This window comes from Botryllus schlosseri, chromosome 12 (assembly GCF_051294905.1).
Source record: "Botryllus schlosseri isolate E-star chromosome 12, Bs_hap1, whole genome shotgun sequence".
NCBI classification, from domain to species: Eukaryota; Metazoa; Chordata; class Ascidiacea; order Stolidobranchia; family Styelidae; genus Botryllus; species Botryllus schlosseri.
Window position 1 is genome coordinate 6662259 of NC_137247.1, and position 19767 is coordinate 6682025.

General features: G+C 39.9%; 1 protein-coding gene across 4 annotated transcripts in view; it reads left to right on the top strand.

The window, feature by feature from the left end:
• The window catches only part of LOC145452566 (receptor-type tyrosine-protein phosphatase epsilon-like), a 37167-nt gene extending 17756 nt beyond the window's left edge, over positions 1 to 19411 (top strand). For all 4 annotated transcript variants that reach the window (XM_080330738.1, XM_080330741.1, XM_080330740.1 and 1 more), the window contains 11 exons: positions 2095 to 2256; positions 6324 to 6453; positions 6875 to 7032; positions 8291 to 8391; positions 8462 to 8598; positions 10994 to 11070; positions 12428 to 12557; positions 13653 to 13795; positions 14472 to 14637; positions 15592 to 15761; positions 17229 to 19411. In XM_080330738.1, coding sequence (XP_080186864.1) covers positions 2095 to 2256; positions 6324 to 6453; positions 6875 to 7032; positions 8291 to 8391; positions 8462 to 8598; positions 10994 to 11070; positions 12428 to 12557; positions 13653 to 13795; positions 14472 to 14637; positions 15592 to 15761; positions 17229 to 17636 — 1782 coding nt within the window. In that variant the 3' untranslated portion in view covers positions 17637 to 19411. The remainder of the gene's footprint in view (positions 1 to 2094; positions 2257 to 6323; positions 6454 to 6874; positions 7033 to 8290; positions 8392 to 8461; positions 8599 to 10993; positions 11071 to 12427; positions 12558 to 13652; positions 13796 to 14471; positions 14638 to 15591; positions 15762 to 17228) is intronic.
• The last annotated feature ends 356 nt before the right edge of the window (positions 19412 to 19767 follow it).

The window sequence follows — 19767 nt, forward strand, 5'->3', positions numbered from 1 at the left end:
GCTACGTGCTTACAGACACTTTAAGCCCGAGAGACTCGCCTTTTCACAACCTAATTTTTGGATTCAATAAACGTTTAATTTACTGAGAAAACAGCGAAGAAGAGCTTCACGTTTTCATGACATATCATCAAACCATTCCCCGTCCTTCATCGTTTCTGTCGAGTGTACCGGAACTTGCGCATCGCTTTTATTGCTGACTCGCACTTTCGCTTGGCCCAGAAATTTTCCACGTATATATTTATATGTATGTTCAGGCCGTTTTTGTGTAATGTTTTACGCACTCTAGCACGAATGATTAAATTCCTGGTGAATCAACATAAAATTTGGACATACTCATTGCAGCGGTGTCGTGTCACGAGCAATGAAGCGGTTTTAATCATTATTCCGTTTCAACGTAGTGGTAACATATTGTGCGTCTCTTCCTATCCCACACACCAGGAATCGGGATGCCTAATAAGCGAAAAGCAACTGAGCAAACCTAAGCTTCCGTCAGAACTAGTAATGCTATATCTCAGAAAGTCGAATTATAGATGTCGATTATACAGTGAATATATCGAGAAGTGTGAACAAACTCTAATGCTCCGTAACATGAATAGGCCCTATACTTGTTATAAATTCGACGTTGTATTGATAAATTGTGTTCATGCATTCGGCAATCTATATAATATATTGACTCTCCATGATTAACGTGGGTCAGTTAGGGTTGCATTTTGAACAAATGGTGTTTTGAAACACATTGTTCAAACACGTTTTGCAGTGTTTTGAAAAAAGGCCTCAAAACAGTATTTTTTCAAACGTATAATTATGCCATAATTGTGTAAATACTTTGGAAAAACATGAGTCTACGGACTGGTATGCACCCAATATAGTCGACATATGGGGTATAGAATGGTTGGACAGATGGACATCTCAAAATCGTTGCCGGTTCGACAGTTATAGCAATTAGAAATAGATCATTGGTACGTAACGGGCGTTCCTATGATGATGACCGCCGACCGTAAAAACGCTGCATAACGATGTAGTCCTCCCCTAAGGTATCTTTGATCAGTTAATGACGGGGTCGGAAGCTGTTTTCGTCAAGGGAGTCATATTTAATTTACCCTACATTTTCAATTGTCCAGCCAATTCTATGACTATGATTGGATGCGCGCTTTCCAATTTGTAATCATCAATTTTGTGTATTCATTCTTGTCTGCATAATACACTCTTATTCTGGAATTGTCGCGCAATGTCACTTGCGAGATTGCAGTATATTTGGTTACTGACTTGTACAGTGCATGGTGTTGAATTAAGTTCTCAAATATTGATGCACTACCAGATTGTCAGTGGCACTAATTTCGTGTTTATTCGATTCGTTTGAAGGGGAACCTTCTATACTCCACTAAACTTGATCGACGACGGACGGACTGGTAACGAGCCCACAAATATCGAATTTGAAGCCATTGGGTATATTTGGTAAAAAGTGGATTTCTGCTGATAAGGTTGCGACATGCGCTTATTTCTGCAGTTACATCTGAAGAAATCGCACCATTTCAAGATTAAATTGGACTGTATGGCTTGATATTAACGAGCGCAGTACCGTTATTAAAACATCACGTCACTGTTTTAATGCTGTATCATGTGTATACACTGAACATGTAATGTCATGGAGTAAATTGCGTTCTCGTGCGGACAGTCGATACAAAGTAAATATTACGTCGCAGGACTTTGTATACCCCCATAAAATGATGGTTCATTGCGACGGCTATAACCATAATTGCCGGAGCCGGAGCACTGGTATCAATGATCTCCGGAGTTTGGAGCCGGAGCTAATTCATCATAGAAGAGAGCTCCGGAGCAGGAGCTGGAGCAATTTAAAATTTACGACTGCTCCATAGCCCTGAGTGCTACTGTAGGCTGTGGTGGCCGCGTTTGTTTATTTATTCTCGTGCGGCTTCGGTACCTTACCCGCATTGTGTTCATATTTGCGGCGAGTTAAATTTCCACGAATGAATGCTTCGGATTTTCACAATGTCTGTATATGACAGTCCTGCTTTGATGCACTTTAAGGTATTTTGCTGAGGCTGCTCCATAACCCGTATCGCGCTATCTCAGGTTACGAATTTGGTCGAGAACAACAAACTAAAGTGCCACCAATATTGGCCTGGAAGCGACACCAACGTCGGGGAATCCTCAAAATACGGGTCGTATCAAGTCACACTGGTCGACGTGAAAACCAGGACGTTCTACGTCACGAGAACATTCAAATTGCAATTTGTAAGTTGACAATTGAAAGTATTCTCGAATTTTTCTTATCCAAATCATGCAAAGAGCGACTGTGCTATAGTTTGTTCGCGACGAAACGGATTTTAATCGTTGACTTGACACGTTATATTTTCAAGGCAAACTAAACTCATTGATGCATTTATGGAGAACATTTTTTCACGTTTATTTCAATATGTATTCTTCCAGTTCATATCGATATATCAAGATATGCAAATGGGGTTGTGTTTGCAAAAAACAATGCATTGATCACACAGATGTTTAAAACATGCTTTTATTGTGTTATTCTTGTTGGTTGTGTATCCACGCCAATCTATATGACAAATAACATCTAGAATTACAATATTCGGTCAATTTGTATGCATGAATACGTACAACATAGAATTCTCGAATGGTACACTATACTTTTATTCAACAAATATTGTCATCTGATCAAATCACTATGGGGCGCCCATGCAAGACAGACTGAGTTGCATTGTACCCCAAATACTTGACTTTCGTCCATTATCTTCAATCTTACCAATAAACAGTTCATCTTGCGTCAGTACTGGACTTGTTAAATCAAGCACAATGCAAATGTCTCATAACGAAGATTGTTCTGAAACGGCAGGTGCATCACCAATGCGCAGGGGCTATACTGCCGTGATCGCAATTCAATGCGCTTTATTGGTTTCAGGCAGATGCGATATAGAATGTATGACGAATGTGCCTATAGGCTCATATGATGACTAACTCAATGTGTAAGGGAAAGGATTGGGTAATAGACCGCTATTCCTAATCAGCTCCTCAAATGTAATGAATTTCATTCCCAATTTGAGGATTACGACTGAAGTCGCCAGGGTTCCAAAGGGTTTGACTAATAACAATTGTCAGGTTTCAAGTCCAAATAGTATAATGCTCAGGTCAGTAACTGCCGCACCTCAAACCCCCCCAATTGGGGGGGGGGGCGAGCTCGAAGGGGATCCAAAAATATTTCGTAAATTAGCATAAATTAATGAGTTTTGTGGAAATCTATGCCACTTTTAAAAACATTTTTCGCGCTAGGCGCGATTTAATGTTGCCAAATATCTGGATTATTGGGTACCCCCCCCCAAAGAAAAAAATACGTTTGATTTATACGAATGAGCATTTGCGTCGGCCATTACCGCGCCACAATGCACCAAGACATATGTCTTGCATTGAAAATGTTATTGCCAGTAAAGAAATACCAATTTGAAATCGTGTGCGTCTTTTAGTTCAATCCGTTTTGGTGATTACAATATCTTTTGACTATAGCAGACAAGAGGTCACGAAACAACATCATGTAATGAATTTATTATACCGCCCGAATATGTTTAATTAATAATTTCGGGCCCTGCAGTTTCCAAGACCATTCAAGACCATTCATTTCCATTCAGCTCTACGGGAAAATATGATTACGTGAACAGGGAGGATATAAAATTCATAGCACATATACGCAATTCTCGGTGATATTGGCCGATTCAATTCTGAATTGTTCAAAATTTTCGTGCTTCGCGCGTATTATGCGAAGTAATGCATCTCGCTAGACAGTACAATAAGCGTCGGTGAAAAGTCGCGGCAAACACGACTACCTTGACTGGGGGCCTGGGGGGCGAATTCCCCCAGAAGTTTGGTTTATCACCCTATGGGGGCTCAATACCAGCGTTTTTTTTAGGGGGCTGACGAAGTGCTGTTACGGTCGTGATAATGCTGCAACTTTAAGAGTTCGATTCAACTCGCTACACGCATTGCAGATTGAATCGCGAGAAGTCCATGCATAGCTTGTGTGCCTAACGTTACTCTGATGAGTCGGTACAAGGCTTCTAGAAGGGGAGGGGGGTATAATTTGGAGCTAGTATGAAGTCACCAGCGCACTACATATCAAATCAGTTGAAGAGATCAACCATCCCCGTCACTATTCCAGATCGGGCAGTGTTTTTCAACTTACTGTTAAAAATTGTTAGCCAACGCTTAGAGCCATTTCTCAACCGCGAGTCAGTACTAGCTATTTGTACTACGAAGCATGAGTAACCCTAAATAGGGTATATAGTAAACCATGTATAGTGAGTCAACCGCATTGTCTTTTGCCGATCCGGAAATTACCGTGGTTCCTAAAGGCACGCGTTTGAGCACCTGCTTATATTCAGTGATGCATCAATGTCGATCGGATTGTAAACTCTTCAAATTGTGATCTGTGTTATTGATTCTTTTTTCTTTCTTGATATAATGGATAATAATCATTTCTTCAACCATCGTTATTCATTTGCTATTCGAAGCGGCGTGGTAACTGATAATAATTAATGTATAGGGGCAGACTTGAAACAAAATCACGCGCGGAAGTATGGAGGCGTGACTAACTTGAACGAAGCATAAACTAAATTGACGAATGCTTAGTACTCGCCCGCTGACGCTGTCATGAAAATCATACGACTGAATAGTTTATTCCCGACTTAATTCACTGTTAAAACGTATACATCAGCGATTCTCAACCTATGGTGTACGAAGCCATTTCAGGTGGTACGAAGTCAATGCATTTCTTTTAGCTTTACACAAATCACGTGCAAGAATCGTTTGAAGAGCTTCTTGGAGGTGCAAAACTTTATTATACAATCGAATAGTATAGTCATATTGAAATGAAACCGACGCGAAAAATTATCGACACGACAGATTTCGCGTTGTCGAGAGAGGCCGTTCACGCATTCATTTGGGTGCCTTGGAATCGACTTTCATCAAATATACGCTAACCAAGTCTTTGCCTACAGAACTAGTTCGGGTACCATCTAAAAATTGTACATCATACGCTTCAGCTGTCTCTTCGCCCCAATTATTCGAAATTTCATGTCGGTGACGTCCTATTTTGTGATACGATTGTTGATATACGATGTTCTTCCAATTCTCTACTAGTTGCTGACGGTTACCCCTGACGAGTGTCAGCCGAAAATATTCGGGTTCATTCCAATATGACTGTACTATTCAATTTCGTAAGAAATATCTTCATCGCATTCATAGTTAAATACTTAATGCGTCATTCGGCTTAGTTGCACCCCAACTAGTTCAGCTTGTGGAGGAAGAACCAATTGCAACAATCACATTAAATGTTGCATTGTTAGGGTATGTTATTAATAACCAGGGTGGATTACCTCGTGCGTCGCATGTTAATAGTCGTATATGCATTTGGAGAACAGATGGATTTGTCGTTAATTTGTTGGTACGCTACAAAATCCTAGAACCGCGAGGTCGTACGCGGTACGAAAACTGCTCAAGATGGTTAATTTTAAGAATATTTGTTATGACCTATTTTAAGCACCATGAAAATTACGGCATGGTAGTTCTATCCAGCTTTCCTAAGTATTAACGTAGCGTTACCATATCGATCGATATAGATGTATTTGCTTGCAAATCGAAACGAAATTAACCATAACAGCACCCAATAGTCACGTTTTCGCCCAATATTCGTCACCTAATTGAGTATTATGATACGCATATTCGTGATAAAGCTGATAAAGCATTTGAATAATTTGGAGAAAATTTGTAAGGTGCGATGTTCGAGGTACATCCATGGACGATTGTGAGTAATCAGACCATATAGTTCTTTTGAAAACTTCATCTGTTTAACAACATCAAGTATATACTTCTACCAAGGGGCGACGAAAGCTTTCACACCTATCCGCCCGCTCCTACTTTGATCACACTGAATAGTCGCAGTAGAGTAATCGGCAAAACGAATGTGGAACTCACATTGTAAATCCACGCATGGAAAAAATATGTGTGTTATCAAAATTCCACCGGCATATGGGGTGTAGTGTAATCAGGTGAACGCCACTTCCATGGTATGATATTATGCTTTCATACTCATTCCATGATGGGTGTGATTGAGTTAAACACACCAATCATTAATAAGATATATCCCAGGGGTCCAGTAGGGTAGAGACATGCATTTAGGGCACCTCTTTGATTGTAAAATATGTATAGTCTTTTAAAGTTATCGTCGGATGGCAATATCAATTGAAACTCGCATCTTTATTTTTTTCGTTTATCACATTAGTCCGTTTGTGTTGCAGCTGGAGTATCCGCCGAGAATAATTCGACAGATGCATTACATCGCCTGGCCTGATTTCGGTGTGCCCAAGAATGCTCACGAAATGCTCCAGTTTCGAAGAAGAGTAGTCGCCGCCAATCCGCCACATTCAGGTAACTGGCACAATAAATATATCGCACGCGCCTGTCTACCTGCGCTCGGTCAGCCTCGTAGCCATCGAAGTGATTACGCAGCAGTCTGCGTGAAGTATAGCTCACAATAGTATCCTGTATGCATTACCTACTTCAGAATTCCTATACCCAAGTGTTGGAGGTTTATCTTATAGGCTCCTCCTCGCCACCTCATCCGCGTAAGATGTGGCTTACAAAAAGCCTAGAAGTGGACCGTGCTATATATGGGCAGTTACGAATAAAATGCAGAATATCGGCCTGGTGGAAAGCAAATGACCATTGTAGTCGACAAACACCATGAATACCACAAAAAACCTACAATGTGATTGCACGCATAACCGCTAGCATCAACCGGGAAAAGAGTTGTGCGCATGAAACTCATGATGTACCATTTTATGTGCAGGCCCAATTGTAGTTCACTGCAGCGCAGGAGTCGGAAGAACTGGAACCTTTATCCTCGTCGACGCTGCCATGGAGCAATTGCACGCCGAGGGGAAAGTCGATCTATTTTCGTTTTTGACAAAGATGAGAAAATACAGGATGATGCTTGTTCAAACAGACGTGAGAAGTTTGATTGCGTGACATTATTCCGAGCGCGTCTGCGGATATTACAATATTACACTCGCAATGGTAGACATAAGCGAATTTGACTTGCATTTCAAGGAAATGACTGACGCGGTGCTTCTCAATCTTTTGAGCCCGTGCGTCGGTCCAGTTGCTAAGCATAGTTTTGAGACCGGTAACGACGCTAATAAAATTATGCAACTCAATACCAAATAGGAAATTCCCATTGAATGAGAGATTTGCTGCTGTGTTCTCTCGTATTGTCCTTGGTTAGGGTTGCATTCAGAACAAATATCAATTTAAAACAAACATATTCAAAACAAGGCCCTAATTTAAAACATGTTTTTTATTGTGTTTTATTTAAGGTCATGACGTCACGAATATTCAGTTGTGACGTCATATTGGATTGACATTGACAATTTAAAATATAGGGTAAAAATAGCTCCTTTGACGAAATATATGTACTACTGTTGTTGAACAGACTATTTTGAGGGTTCCAACCATCCAATATCGATATACGTCGGCTATATCGGCCAGTAATTGTCCGTAGGCTCATACAACATATATGTTTGTAAAGCATTTACACAATTATGGCATAATATTACAACTTGAAAAAACACAATTTTTTTTTGAAAAAGCCTTTTTTAAAACACTGTTTTAAACAAAATGTTTTAAAACACCGTTTATTTTAAATGCAACCCTATCCCTGATTCTATTCGCGTTTCTGCAACGTCCTGGTAAAATCATTAACTTTGAGCTTGGCTGTTGGGTTTGTTCTCAATGGAATCCGACTGACCTCTATTATACCGTCAATGTCGCCAGCTTTTACTTTCAAATTGTGTTCAATTTTGTTTATTAAAAGGCTTCATAGGTTCATCATAAAATTTAACCGCCTAGCGTCGCCTAATCAGTTTGACACAACACTTTCAATATTTTGAAGTGCGGCTACTCCCACACTAGTCCATGCCACAATTTTGGAAACTATGACAAATTTCTATCATCAATTATGCTTACAGTTTAATGGAAAAGCTTTCTTGCTCTTGCATTATGCAATTAAGTTGGTGGTTGAGAACCACTGTCGTTAACACACTTCAAGTATAGCTGTGCATAATAACAAAACATGGGATATGTAGCTCTCAATCATATGTGCTATTATGTAGGAAATGACTATCTCGTAGATGGGAAGTTATAATACTAGCGTGCGTGTGACACGAAACTGTTACCGACTCGCATTGAACTTTGGACGCTTGCACAGGCGCAATATACGTTCGCACACGCCGTTATACTCGAACACATCAAATACGGAGAGACTGAGATTCCAGTAAAAAAATTCCGAGCGCAAGTGCAAAGTTTGAGGTATGTCCTTTTCGACGCAAGCCCCTCTATCTACATGATGGCCTATCTGATCCTTGATATCATTTCGCAGGGAACAAGTTGAAGACGCGTCCGGCACGTTACTGGAAGAGGAATTCGATAGTTTGCTAAAAGTTCAGTTTGACAAGGAGAACATGAAGCACGGTAGACAAAGCATAAAGAAAAATAGGGTGCTACAAATCATACCATGTAAGAGCATTGATCAGCAATCATATTGTACAGTACAGTACCAAGGAAAACCTTACTGCGGCAGAGCTTACTTACTGCAGATATTCACAATATGAGTTCTCAGTACCAAAATCCATACACGCGGACTTCCAATTCCATCTCCAAATTTACTATAAAATCAGTTATTGGTTATCGGCTTCGGAAATCTCATCGATGCTCAACGCCAATAAATAATTTCCAGACGTGGAATTCTGATGCAGTAATCCGAGGTCACAGTATTAGCTACTGTATAATTTATGACCACGACTATCGTGATTTTGCTGTAGCTGATTCGGATCAGCGTTTTGGGAATGCACATGCAGTCACGCGCATAGCGTCAAATTTTACCAACGGCCATTGATCAATGATCATTCACGGAAATCTACTAAAACAGCATGATCTTCGTGGTGGGACTGAATTTACAGGAGTTGAAATTTTGACTTTGACGATCTGGTCAGCATCTCTGAAGCATATCGCCTTCCCATTCTGTATACTGCAGATGATACAGTTTCACTTCTTTTATAACCTATAACCATTTGCTTCAAATGATTTTCAAATTAATCAGCATCACTTTCCACAGCACGCGTGATAGTTTGCCAATTAGTAATCAATCTGGTGCAGTAGCATCTATCGTCACCTGATCCTCGATGACTTTGAATTTGAGCTAGCGCATTCATTTTTCGTTTGCATTAGAATAACTCTCAATTCCTGAGTATTTCAAGGCAGGCTGCCATTGATTATTTGATTCATAAAATGACCGCTTTCGTCACGGTCTGATTCGTAATGTCCACATTCATGATTCACAAAACATCTATGGTCTTCTCAATTTCTAGAAAGTATACCTCGAAACAGTAGTGCGACTGCAATTTGATTTTGTTGCAATTTGATTTCAGTCAAAAATGTCATATTTTTCAGTCGGATCTGTAACAATAAGTCATTGACTGTAATCAGTAGGATGCTAACCGATTTTCTGGTCTCCTAAAAATTCGTGAGGCGGTTCGATATAACCGGTCATGTCCGGCTACTTCCTCGAATCTAGTATCTAGATAACTAACCTACGTAGATAACTAACCTACGTAGGTTAGTTATCAATAAAATCTACGCACTTACAGTTATATATGTATTTTGTATCATCAAATTCAACAAACTGTCGTGCTGAGTAACACAGTAAATTTACCAAGCTTAGTAAAAACAATTAGGGTGGATCATTCCTCCATTGTTTCGTTCGATGCGCTCATTCGAGCGTAATCAAGGCCTCGCAACTCGCAAGCTAAGCGGTTTGAAACGGCTTTTGTCCACATTGAATGTCAGAAGCGCTGCGGCCTCAGTTTCGCCATAAGCAGAAACTAGGCCTATCAATAAGTATTACGTCACTGCCAATATGTCTCTGCGCTATACAGTGAGTGCCGGACAATCCGTTTAATTGCCATGATTTTATTTGCCATTCCCGTGTGGGAAGATACACTGTGGCAATTCAACGAATCCGTTAGAAACTATGTAAATATAATATCACTTTTACGCGGATCGATATACCCTACCATTGCAACCAAATACGTAAATTACTATAGCGTAGATATGTATTGTCGAAATGGGCATCGCGTTGTGAGTTGTGAGTGAAGTCAATCAATCAATCAATCAGTTTATTAATATTTTCATCATTTCAAAACATCGCAAGACTGCGATACAATGAAAGGATGGGAAGGTGTCGAAACGACTTGGAGTAGCCTTTAAGATCAGACACCCACCTTAGCCTAGGCGTAGTAAAGAAGAGGCATGCATACAGAATGAAAAGTAATGCAGAGAATATAAGACGCTAGCGAAAAAAATGAGGTTCAGTCCAGTCCATTAATTTCTCGGCCTAAAGTTGCAATAGAACGCATCGCACGAAAGTTTAGTATCGGTAACAGGACCGAGAGCGAAAATACGGACATAATCGCATACAATGGTAGATATCATATAATGATGTAAACATCAGTAAAAGGCTTGTGTTGACATAGGCTGGACGAAATCAATACATGGATTACGCGGTATTATTTTGTGACTTAAAATTGGAGAATATATATTGGCGCAGTATATAATTTTAAGCCTCTCCAAGTCCCAGTATGGTATTTTGTAGATAAAAATACCCCTAATTGTCTATCATACTGCAGTAACCCTCTGCTGACCCGATGACTACACTCACGACTGTTTTTATTTTCAGTAAATGCAACATTTTTGTGTTCATGAGCTTGTAAAACTTGTATGTCTTTGAATGAATCCATCTAATCTTCGTCGTGTAACGATATCAAACAATATTTAACGAATCGATGAGCAATGAGCATTTTAAAAGGAGACTCACGATGGCTGGGTCCATATCTCATTGAGAATCTCGTTTCAGATGACAACAACAGAGTCGTGCTGCCACTGAAGCCAGGCCAGGAGCGAACTGATTATATTAACGCGTCGCTTGTTGAGGTGAGTTTGCATAATTTCGCATGTGTCTGCGAAATATTGTTAGCTCGTGACTCGTGACATAAATATGATCGCCCAAGTAGCGTTTCTTCAGTTGTGTGTATTTTATTTAGGGTATATATAGTATAGAATGCTTACGTAAAAACCTTATATCAACGGTTGCTTGCTAGGTTTAGCGTGGATATATTCTTCAAGTCATCAGATTGCAAACATATGAAAGAGGTTTCACGGAGTGAAAATTGCATTCCCAAGAGATCCATTGTGCTAAAATATTTGCATGCAAACGTGGCATCTACCCCGTGTCTAGAGTGCGAGGCCGATGGTAATTTGTGAACCCGCAAACGATGCCAATTCTTCATTACTTGTATAACACAATGGGCAGCAACTCATATCTGCAGACTATTATACTATAATTACGTGGGATATGCAAAGGGGCACCATTGTTCACAGTGGTGGATATGTAGCTATATCTTTATCGCTCTGGATATCGCAGCATAAATGTGTCTATGATCGAACGGGACTCTCGATGCTTATAATGATGCATAAGATTTCCTTTTGATTCGGGATACTTCAATACGTGTATACTGTATAGTGTACATTCGCTTAACCCACAATTTTCGCCGCGCTTAAAAATGCATTGTCAGTACTCTGCGCTACACCACCGTGATTTTTGTACGGTTGCACAGTATACTTCAAGGTTAGGATGAATGGTCCCGGCTGCCACAACACCGATTGCTTAGAGTGGGAAACATGATATCATAGACGATTTCCGGGGCAATATCAGTCATCTAACAGCGAAGCCGTTGACTAAGCTATTCACTTGCGAGGACCAAATATATGAACCTGATATGAAAATAAGGTTGACAGCACAATATATATTCGTTGGCAAAATCAATGGGTATGATAGTTACTCATTTTAAGTCGATTTGCAGACCACAATTCTCTAGTTTAGAGTACCAACACTATTATGCAATATAGCTCTATTATCCCTAATTTGTGACTGTATCATGCAATGTCATAATGTGTGTTCGTGTGTAGCACTGATTCTCAATGACGATATTCTATTAATGGACATTCATACATTTTACGTAGCCTATGTAATATCTATATCATGCGCAACTGTCAATGTCGCATTGGATGTAACCGTGAGGCTAACAATCTGTTTTTCTCGGAAGTAGAGAAGCAGGAGATCAGTATTATATATATTCTGAAAACTACAAACAAACGAATGGTCTAAAATGAAGTAAAGCGTTACGGTTATGACGAACACAAGGAGTATATTTTCATATCTACCGAGTACCCCTGTGCATTGTTGAGTCGTTGTTTTCATTCCTCGTTATAATCGAACATCTTTCGTTAGGGCTTCAAAGTGAAAGAAGCATTCATCGCCACCCAAGGGCCATTACAAGAAACAATAGACGACTTCTGGATGATGGCTTGGGTCAAGAAGACTCAGAATATCGTCATGCTTACCAGTCTCGTGGAGAAAGGTATGTCTTGGTATTTGCGATGTTAACTGTGTGTGCGATTTTTATCTGGTGTCAGATGTTCATTGATAGCATAGACATTTCGCGTTCATAGCCATTGATAGGGCTGGGTGAAATCGAGTACCTGGGTGATTCGAATCTGAATCACGTAATATGCTTCGAGTCGAGTCGAGTAATCGAGTATCACTCATTATGGCATCATAACGTAATGTGATATGTCAAATTTCAAATATGTACCTTTTATACCACCACAAATAATATAATGCATGTTATCCATCACATTAAAGATACATTGGTATTTTTTCGAACATACCGATTTCTTTGCACTTGTTTACAATGTTGTGGGATGAACATGACTTTGGAAATGTGCTATTTCCAGCAACGTTCGTAGCTTTGTACTATATATTTCGTACGCTACGATGCGGACAATCAAGGTTTCAAGGCTTCGACAGTGAGCATTAGTATCGAAACTATAATTCTCGTTGATAAATTAACTTTCAGTGGCGAGGAGCGTATAATTTCAATGCTAGAAAAAATCGCCTTTTACTACTCGACTCGAATCATTGAACTTGACAGTTGACACTCGATTCAGATTCGAGTTCTCGAATCATTGTGCCCAGCCTAGCTATAAACGATGCGTAGTTCAGCATGGAGGATGGTGGGTAAGAGTAATTAATACGAGAACGCATTATATTCTCACCGTAAACGAACATTGTGTACAGCCCTAGGATATATCTCCATTCGGATTTGTGTATTTGATCCATTACCAATCACGGGAATGGGTGTGAAAGCGCAATTTAGTGCCTAAAGTCCCGTTAACCTGATTTAAGCCCTATACGCCATTGTGGAAAGCTGATAAAGACACCTATTTTCCACCCATGAATTTACACTGCACCGGTTATAGATTTATTGTATTTAATGCACCAGTGCTCAGTCTGACGGTGGAGCTATAACCAATTTATCTTCATCGATATCATATGATGATACTATTGTGAAGCATGCCGTATCTTTTTCCAATCCGGCCGCATTATTATGTTGTCGCAGAATCTTCATGATTTGCTATTCGATTTACAAGCGTATTGCTTGCCCATCTCCCAGGTCAGGATGCGTGCGCTCGATATTGGCCGGAAGAGCTGAACGATGAAGAGACCCATGGTGACATCACCGTGAAATTTGTTCACAAAGACGACGACGACGTGGTCGACTACATCGTGAGAGAGTTCACGCTGACGCGAGATTCCGTAAGTGTAAAAACAAATGCGATTATGACGACAGTATCCATGTGATATCACAGAGAACCGAATGAAGAATTGCTCTCGCCTGATGTATTTTAGATGGCAGCAGCTATAAGGTAGACACCACCATTACTCGAGTCCCATAGTAAACATAGGCATAGCCGGTATGAAAATTTGAGAGGGTGGTATATAGTTACGTGGAATGCGTGTGGGAAAAACGCCTATCGCTGACGGACCAAGCCTATGCAAGTAGAGCTGTTTTATTCTACTTGATTATGACAAGGGTAATCATAAGAAGAGATAGTCGAAGTAGTCAGTGTTGCAACTCAAGTTGAACTAGATGTAACGCCCTAAATTATTACTATGTTACAAGTGGAAACAGTGCTTTTCAAAACATGTCCAAATTCCTTCCTGTGGCAGCAGAGAATGAAACTTGTACCATTGCGACTAACGCAAAACGACTATATCGACACTCTAAATATATGCGATCGTCTATCGAAAAAGCCTAATTGATTCCTCCGGAAAAATAGTAGTTCTTAGTTATTGTCCATATATATACTCAAAAGTAATTAGTTGTGCTTAGCAGTTTGTTCACATCGTCCGAGATGTCTGACAGAATAACGTAGTTAAATCCGAATTCATCTTGTTGCGAAGTATATATCTGTTCCTTATTCGTCATCAGGAGGAGAGGAAGATCCGCCAATTCCATTACACCGGCTGGCCTGAGGTTGGGCTGCCGTCTGACGCACATGGCATGATCGAAATAGCCAACAGGCTTAACCCGAAAGACAAGAGCGGGAACGCGATACCGAGCATTGTTCATTGCAGCAGCGGAGGCGGACGGACAGGTATACCTCATTAGGACTGCGACATCTGTTATAGCATTGTGTGGAGTGTGTTCAATGGAATATTGTATATCAACTGACTGGCAGCTCATTTTGGAGTATATGTAGTCACTAGACCGTAACTATAAGCACTTTGGTCGGAGTATTTAATGTATTTTGTCTATACTCACGTTACTTATTCAAGTGCTTATACTTTTAGACTAATTCCTCTTCTAATCGAAGAGTTTTTAGGAAAAACTACATGGTTTTTAGAATTTGGATTTTGGCAAGGAAGAAAATACTTTTAGGATAAGTCACTTATATTAGTGAAATTACCGTAAGAGTCGGGTGAAATACACTGCAAATTAAAAGCGTGCAGTTTGACACCATATTTCAACATAATTTATGTGTTCCCAATATTTTGTGTGACAAGTTGGTGTCTAACTCCGTATTACAGCCGGTGAGGTAGATGCCACATTATGCATTGATGCACGCAATATCGACCAACACATAATATATGTTGAAATGTGGTGTGTAAATACAGGCTTTGAATGTAAGCGTAGTGTGTACCCCCTGTAGCACAGTATCAAAGTATATATTTGAAAATTGCATCTGCTGACTGTGCACCCGTTGACCCTATCCCATAACCCTAACATTAGTCCCAAAACATCATCGAGCTATGTAACTCAAATGCCATCATTGGAGTTGTCAATCAAATGACATCGACCTGAATTATTTGTGACTCAAAAGTGTTGTCACTAAAAATGAGGTGTAACTGAGTTAATCGTGTACCAGGATTATCGCGAAGTAATCGCATGGTATAATACGAAAAACCTGTTTGCATATAGTCTGGCATGTTGTCAAGGCTATGACTATCAAACAATACTATCTTCATTGTAACGGTTCAAAGCCATAGATATTCCTGCGGATTGGTTTGCCATAAACTGCATTAACGTTAACATTTTACTTTCTGTTCAGGTGTCTTCATCGCCTTGAATATTCTGATGGAGCAAGCCGATTCCGAAGGACTCGTGGACGTGTTCCAGACTGTCAAAAGTCTCCGCGCTCAGAGACCCCACATCATTCAAACTCAGGATCAACTATACTTCTGCTACGCAGCGCTGTTGCAATATCTGGAAACCAACCAGGTCCGTATCTCTCGCGATACATCACATTGTGGCGTAGCGGATGGCTGCATAGTAGTCCATCGGAACTGCATTGTAAATGGTTTTGGTTATCAGTGGGGCGATTTTTTTTAACCTGGAAAGGGAAGATTTTCACCTAAAAAATCAATATTTTGACGTTTTTTTACTTGCAACACTCAATTTTGACCAAATTTTGACCTCACGTATGTAAATTAGGTGTTTTCCCACATAATGTTAGAATTGTGCTACTTATCGTAATTTCTGGTTGGAACTGTCTGTCTTTACGAAGTAGTTGGCCTGAAATAACTTTTTTGACTTAAAGACTGACTGAAAAACAACAACTTTCTTTTAACGAAATCTGAACTTCTAAAGAATTTCAGTAGTTACATCACGCATTACGTTACAAATAATTAAAATTTGTTGTAGTACAACGAAAGATACTTTCCTACATTCTCGGGTAGAAAGTGTTCGTCCTTATCTAGTAGCTTGCCAAGAATGGAGAAAGGACGTTCAATAGCAGCAGTTGTTAGCTGGCCACACTGAAGTTGTGTGTACACTGCTGGTGACACACCGTGTTGCTTCATTCTGACAATGTTGTCTACATCACAAATTTTCATCGTGCGCTTCTGGATATAAGAACCAATGCCCACGCAGTCTTGCTTTAGTTAGGATATTGCGGTACGTTCAGCATAACACATTGTCAAATTATTTGTTCCATTTGGCCGTTTATGATTCACAATAAGCAGACAAGGGGTCGTCTACAACGGAAGGCATATAAAGTAGGCTGCAACCTGTAAAATGTCAAATGATAAGCTCAACGACATTTCAAACATTTACGATACAAACGAAATGCAGGAGGCAAAAATTTGTTGACTTTGTAAACAATTGTGACGATTCATTGTCCAAACGCCACAATTTTGACAAAATTTTCACTGATGTTGTCATGTCAACAAAAAAAAAATTGCCCTAGTTATTGGTGTTTGCTAAATGGACACAATTTTCAGAACCAAAACTATAAGGATAGTAGGACTACCGTTTTTAAACCTGCCGGGGATGGTCCAAGTAGTTAGTGATGTTACTCTAGCTGAAGCTAACAAATGCTACTGGAGTACTAGTTGAGAGTTACAGAACAGGTTTTATGTCAGTGGTGGTCGGTAACGAAGTACTTCTACTTTTTGGAGTACTCAAGTAGGCTTGGCTTACTTGCCCCACTTACTCCAGTGGTTATATTTTTAGACTACTTCCATTTCTAGTTGCACAGTTGTTACGCAAAACTTTTGAAAAACAGACATTTACACCAAGTCATTTTTCTTCAATTTTATTCCGTAGCTTATAGCACGGCCCACTTTTTGGCTTTTTTTTATGAAACACCGCTTAAACAGATGATATGGCGAGGAGCCTGGATAAACCTCCAACACTTGAGTAGGAATCTCATAGTGTAACACTCACATTAATCACAAAATTCCACAGCTCGCCGGAGACAACGCGACACTGTCCAGCAACGTAAACTCGTCGATAGGAAACCTATCCTCTTCAGTCGCGGCGTCCAACGGCGTCATGCCGCCGTCCACCTTTCTCCGCGTGGACAACACCACTCCGCAAGGGTCCATGAACAATAAGCTGGACGCCACGGAAACCGGGAGCTGGACTGAAAACGAAACGAAACAGACCGGCAAGGAAGTCATCACCACAGACTTGGACGCGCCGGATGTCATTATTGAAAGCGCTGGTTCTCCCGCGACTCAAAGCGGCGATTCCGCAAGCCAATCCTTACTGAAAGACACCGAACAAGACGAAGACTCAAACGAGGAAAATACACAATCTAGTAGCTCCAACAGTGACTTTGAGATCGTTAATGAAAACGCTGTGAAAGTTTGAAAGTTCAAAATTGCTTGTGACTGATACACAAATCATGTCGCGTAACAGTTCATCGACTTCGAGTCGAGTTTCGAATAGTGTTTAGTTAGGCTTCCGAAATTCCGCAACACAAAGTATCAATGGGACTTGAGCGCGGATAAAACCACACTATACGCAAGCCGTATGGTGATGATTCGCGTTTATGGATAACTGTACAATACGGAGATCAGTAACAAACACGCGATTCTATTGTTGATTGTACAACACTTCCTGATTACAAGACAACACTATCGTATCGACTATCCATGCTAGAAGTATATTGAAAAGCTACGCCAACTATGTTATGTATCGCAACCGTTGTAGTCAAATGCAAGTACTTTTATGTCAGCCGATTGTGGCTCTGCGTGTCCAGTGTCCACTGTACCGAAATCTTGCCCGAATAGCATAATGATGTTGAGGCTCTTGCGAATTTAGAAAATATCTTATTGTTGAAGCTGCGCAGCATCAAGTTTCAACTATGCAATATCGTTTTTTCCTTTAGTATCAGTATACGTCACAATATTTTGCAGTAAAAACTTTGTATTCAAGCTATTCATCTGTTCCCTATATACGTAATGTGAAACATTGCCGTTACAATTTCACGTTCCCAGCGTGCTGTGATAGAAGCCTGCCGAATGCCACTTGCTATACACATTTCCAGCCCTATCTTCCAGCATTTTATTTTAATTCCATTACTCCACGTTAAAATTTCATTCGGTGACAAGGACGTATTAACTACCAAATTGCTGTTCTGCTACGATATTATTTACATAAAGGACATGCCTATTTAAGCAATATTTACGAAGTACGGGCCATTCGCACGCATTTGTATGAGCTTGGAATGCAGTTTCACATTCACCCTCTCGAATATACCGCGGTCTTGCACACGATTTTTAGCGCATTGTTACTTCAAATGATATGATTGCGGATAGGGATTGTAGTGAAGATCGTGGCAGAGTCACTCTTTGAAGTGCTGTTATGTTAATCATTTTGATTTGCTTCAATTACGTTCACGTCGAAAAAAAAATCAGAAACGCCAAAATTGAATGGGATTGCTAGAAATTTCTACATCTATTATGACATCAGGCAAAATTGCCTTATGAAAAAAGTGATTCAGTAACAGAAATACATTATGGGCATGCGCTACGATTGTAGTGTGTGATGTCATAAAGTTATAGGAATTTTGTGCGCCAACCACAACCAAACGCTTGTTAGCAATAGCGTACACTTGATCTACAACAATTTTTATAATATGTGATTACTTTTGGGTTCGTCTGTTTATAATTCCCCTTGCTCCTATTGTCATAAAATTACTCACATGTCACAATGAAATTGCGGGCTTTTTAACCTGATTTTTTATTGAATTAGTTTTTACCATATGTATCTCCCGTGCTACAATTCAGACTGTCTATTGGTTTCAGTTCAGTTGGTTTGTCATGATCTCTGATGATATCTGTGTGAAAACACAGGATGAATGATATTCTATCCCTCCATTTCCGGTATATTCCCAATGCATTACGCAAACTTATATTCTATGCACTTTATGTTTGTTTTTCTTGATATGGGCGAATTCATTATGGCAATCAGCCTTATTTGCTCATAAACTGTTGTTATGTAACCAAGTTTTCAATGATCCATCCGGAATTGAGTAGTTTATATCATCTATTAAGCACTTCGCATACATTAAATCATTTTTTTTCATCGTCGTTAGACTATGTGATGCAAATATACAGTTCGTTCAATAATATTCCAATGTATATCAGGTTCTGCTTTCAGACAATCATGATGACAATAAGATAGGATATTGAAGCCTTATCTCGTATATCGTAAGATTTTTGAAAATATGAGGACAACAGTATCTTATCACTCAGTGAGCGGAAGCCGAGAGAATTATCAAAGGTTGGGCAGGCGATGACAAGGCAGGCGCGATCGGTGTATCACAATCGACCCGTTGATTTCAAATCATTCGCAATCATTCTTATAGAACCTGCTTGTAGACTCGAAGGTGTTCAATTGATCGTACCCGTTCTGATATCCGGCGGAATACGGTTACGCAAGGCGGGTTCCTCGAATTTGAATGTCTATTTTGTGTTAATAGAATTACCACGTCGCA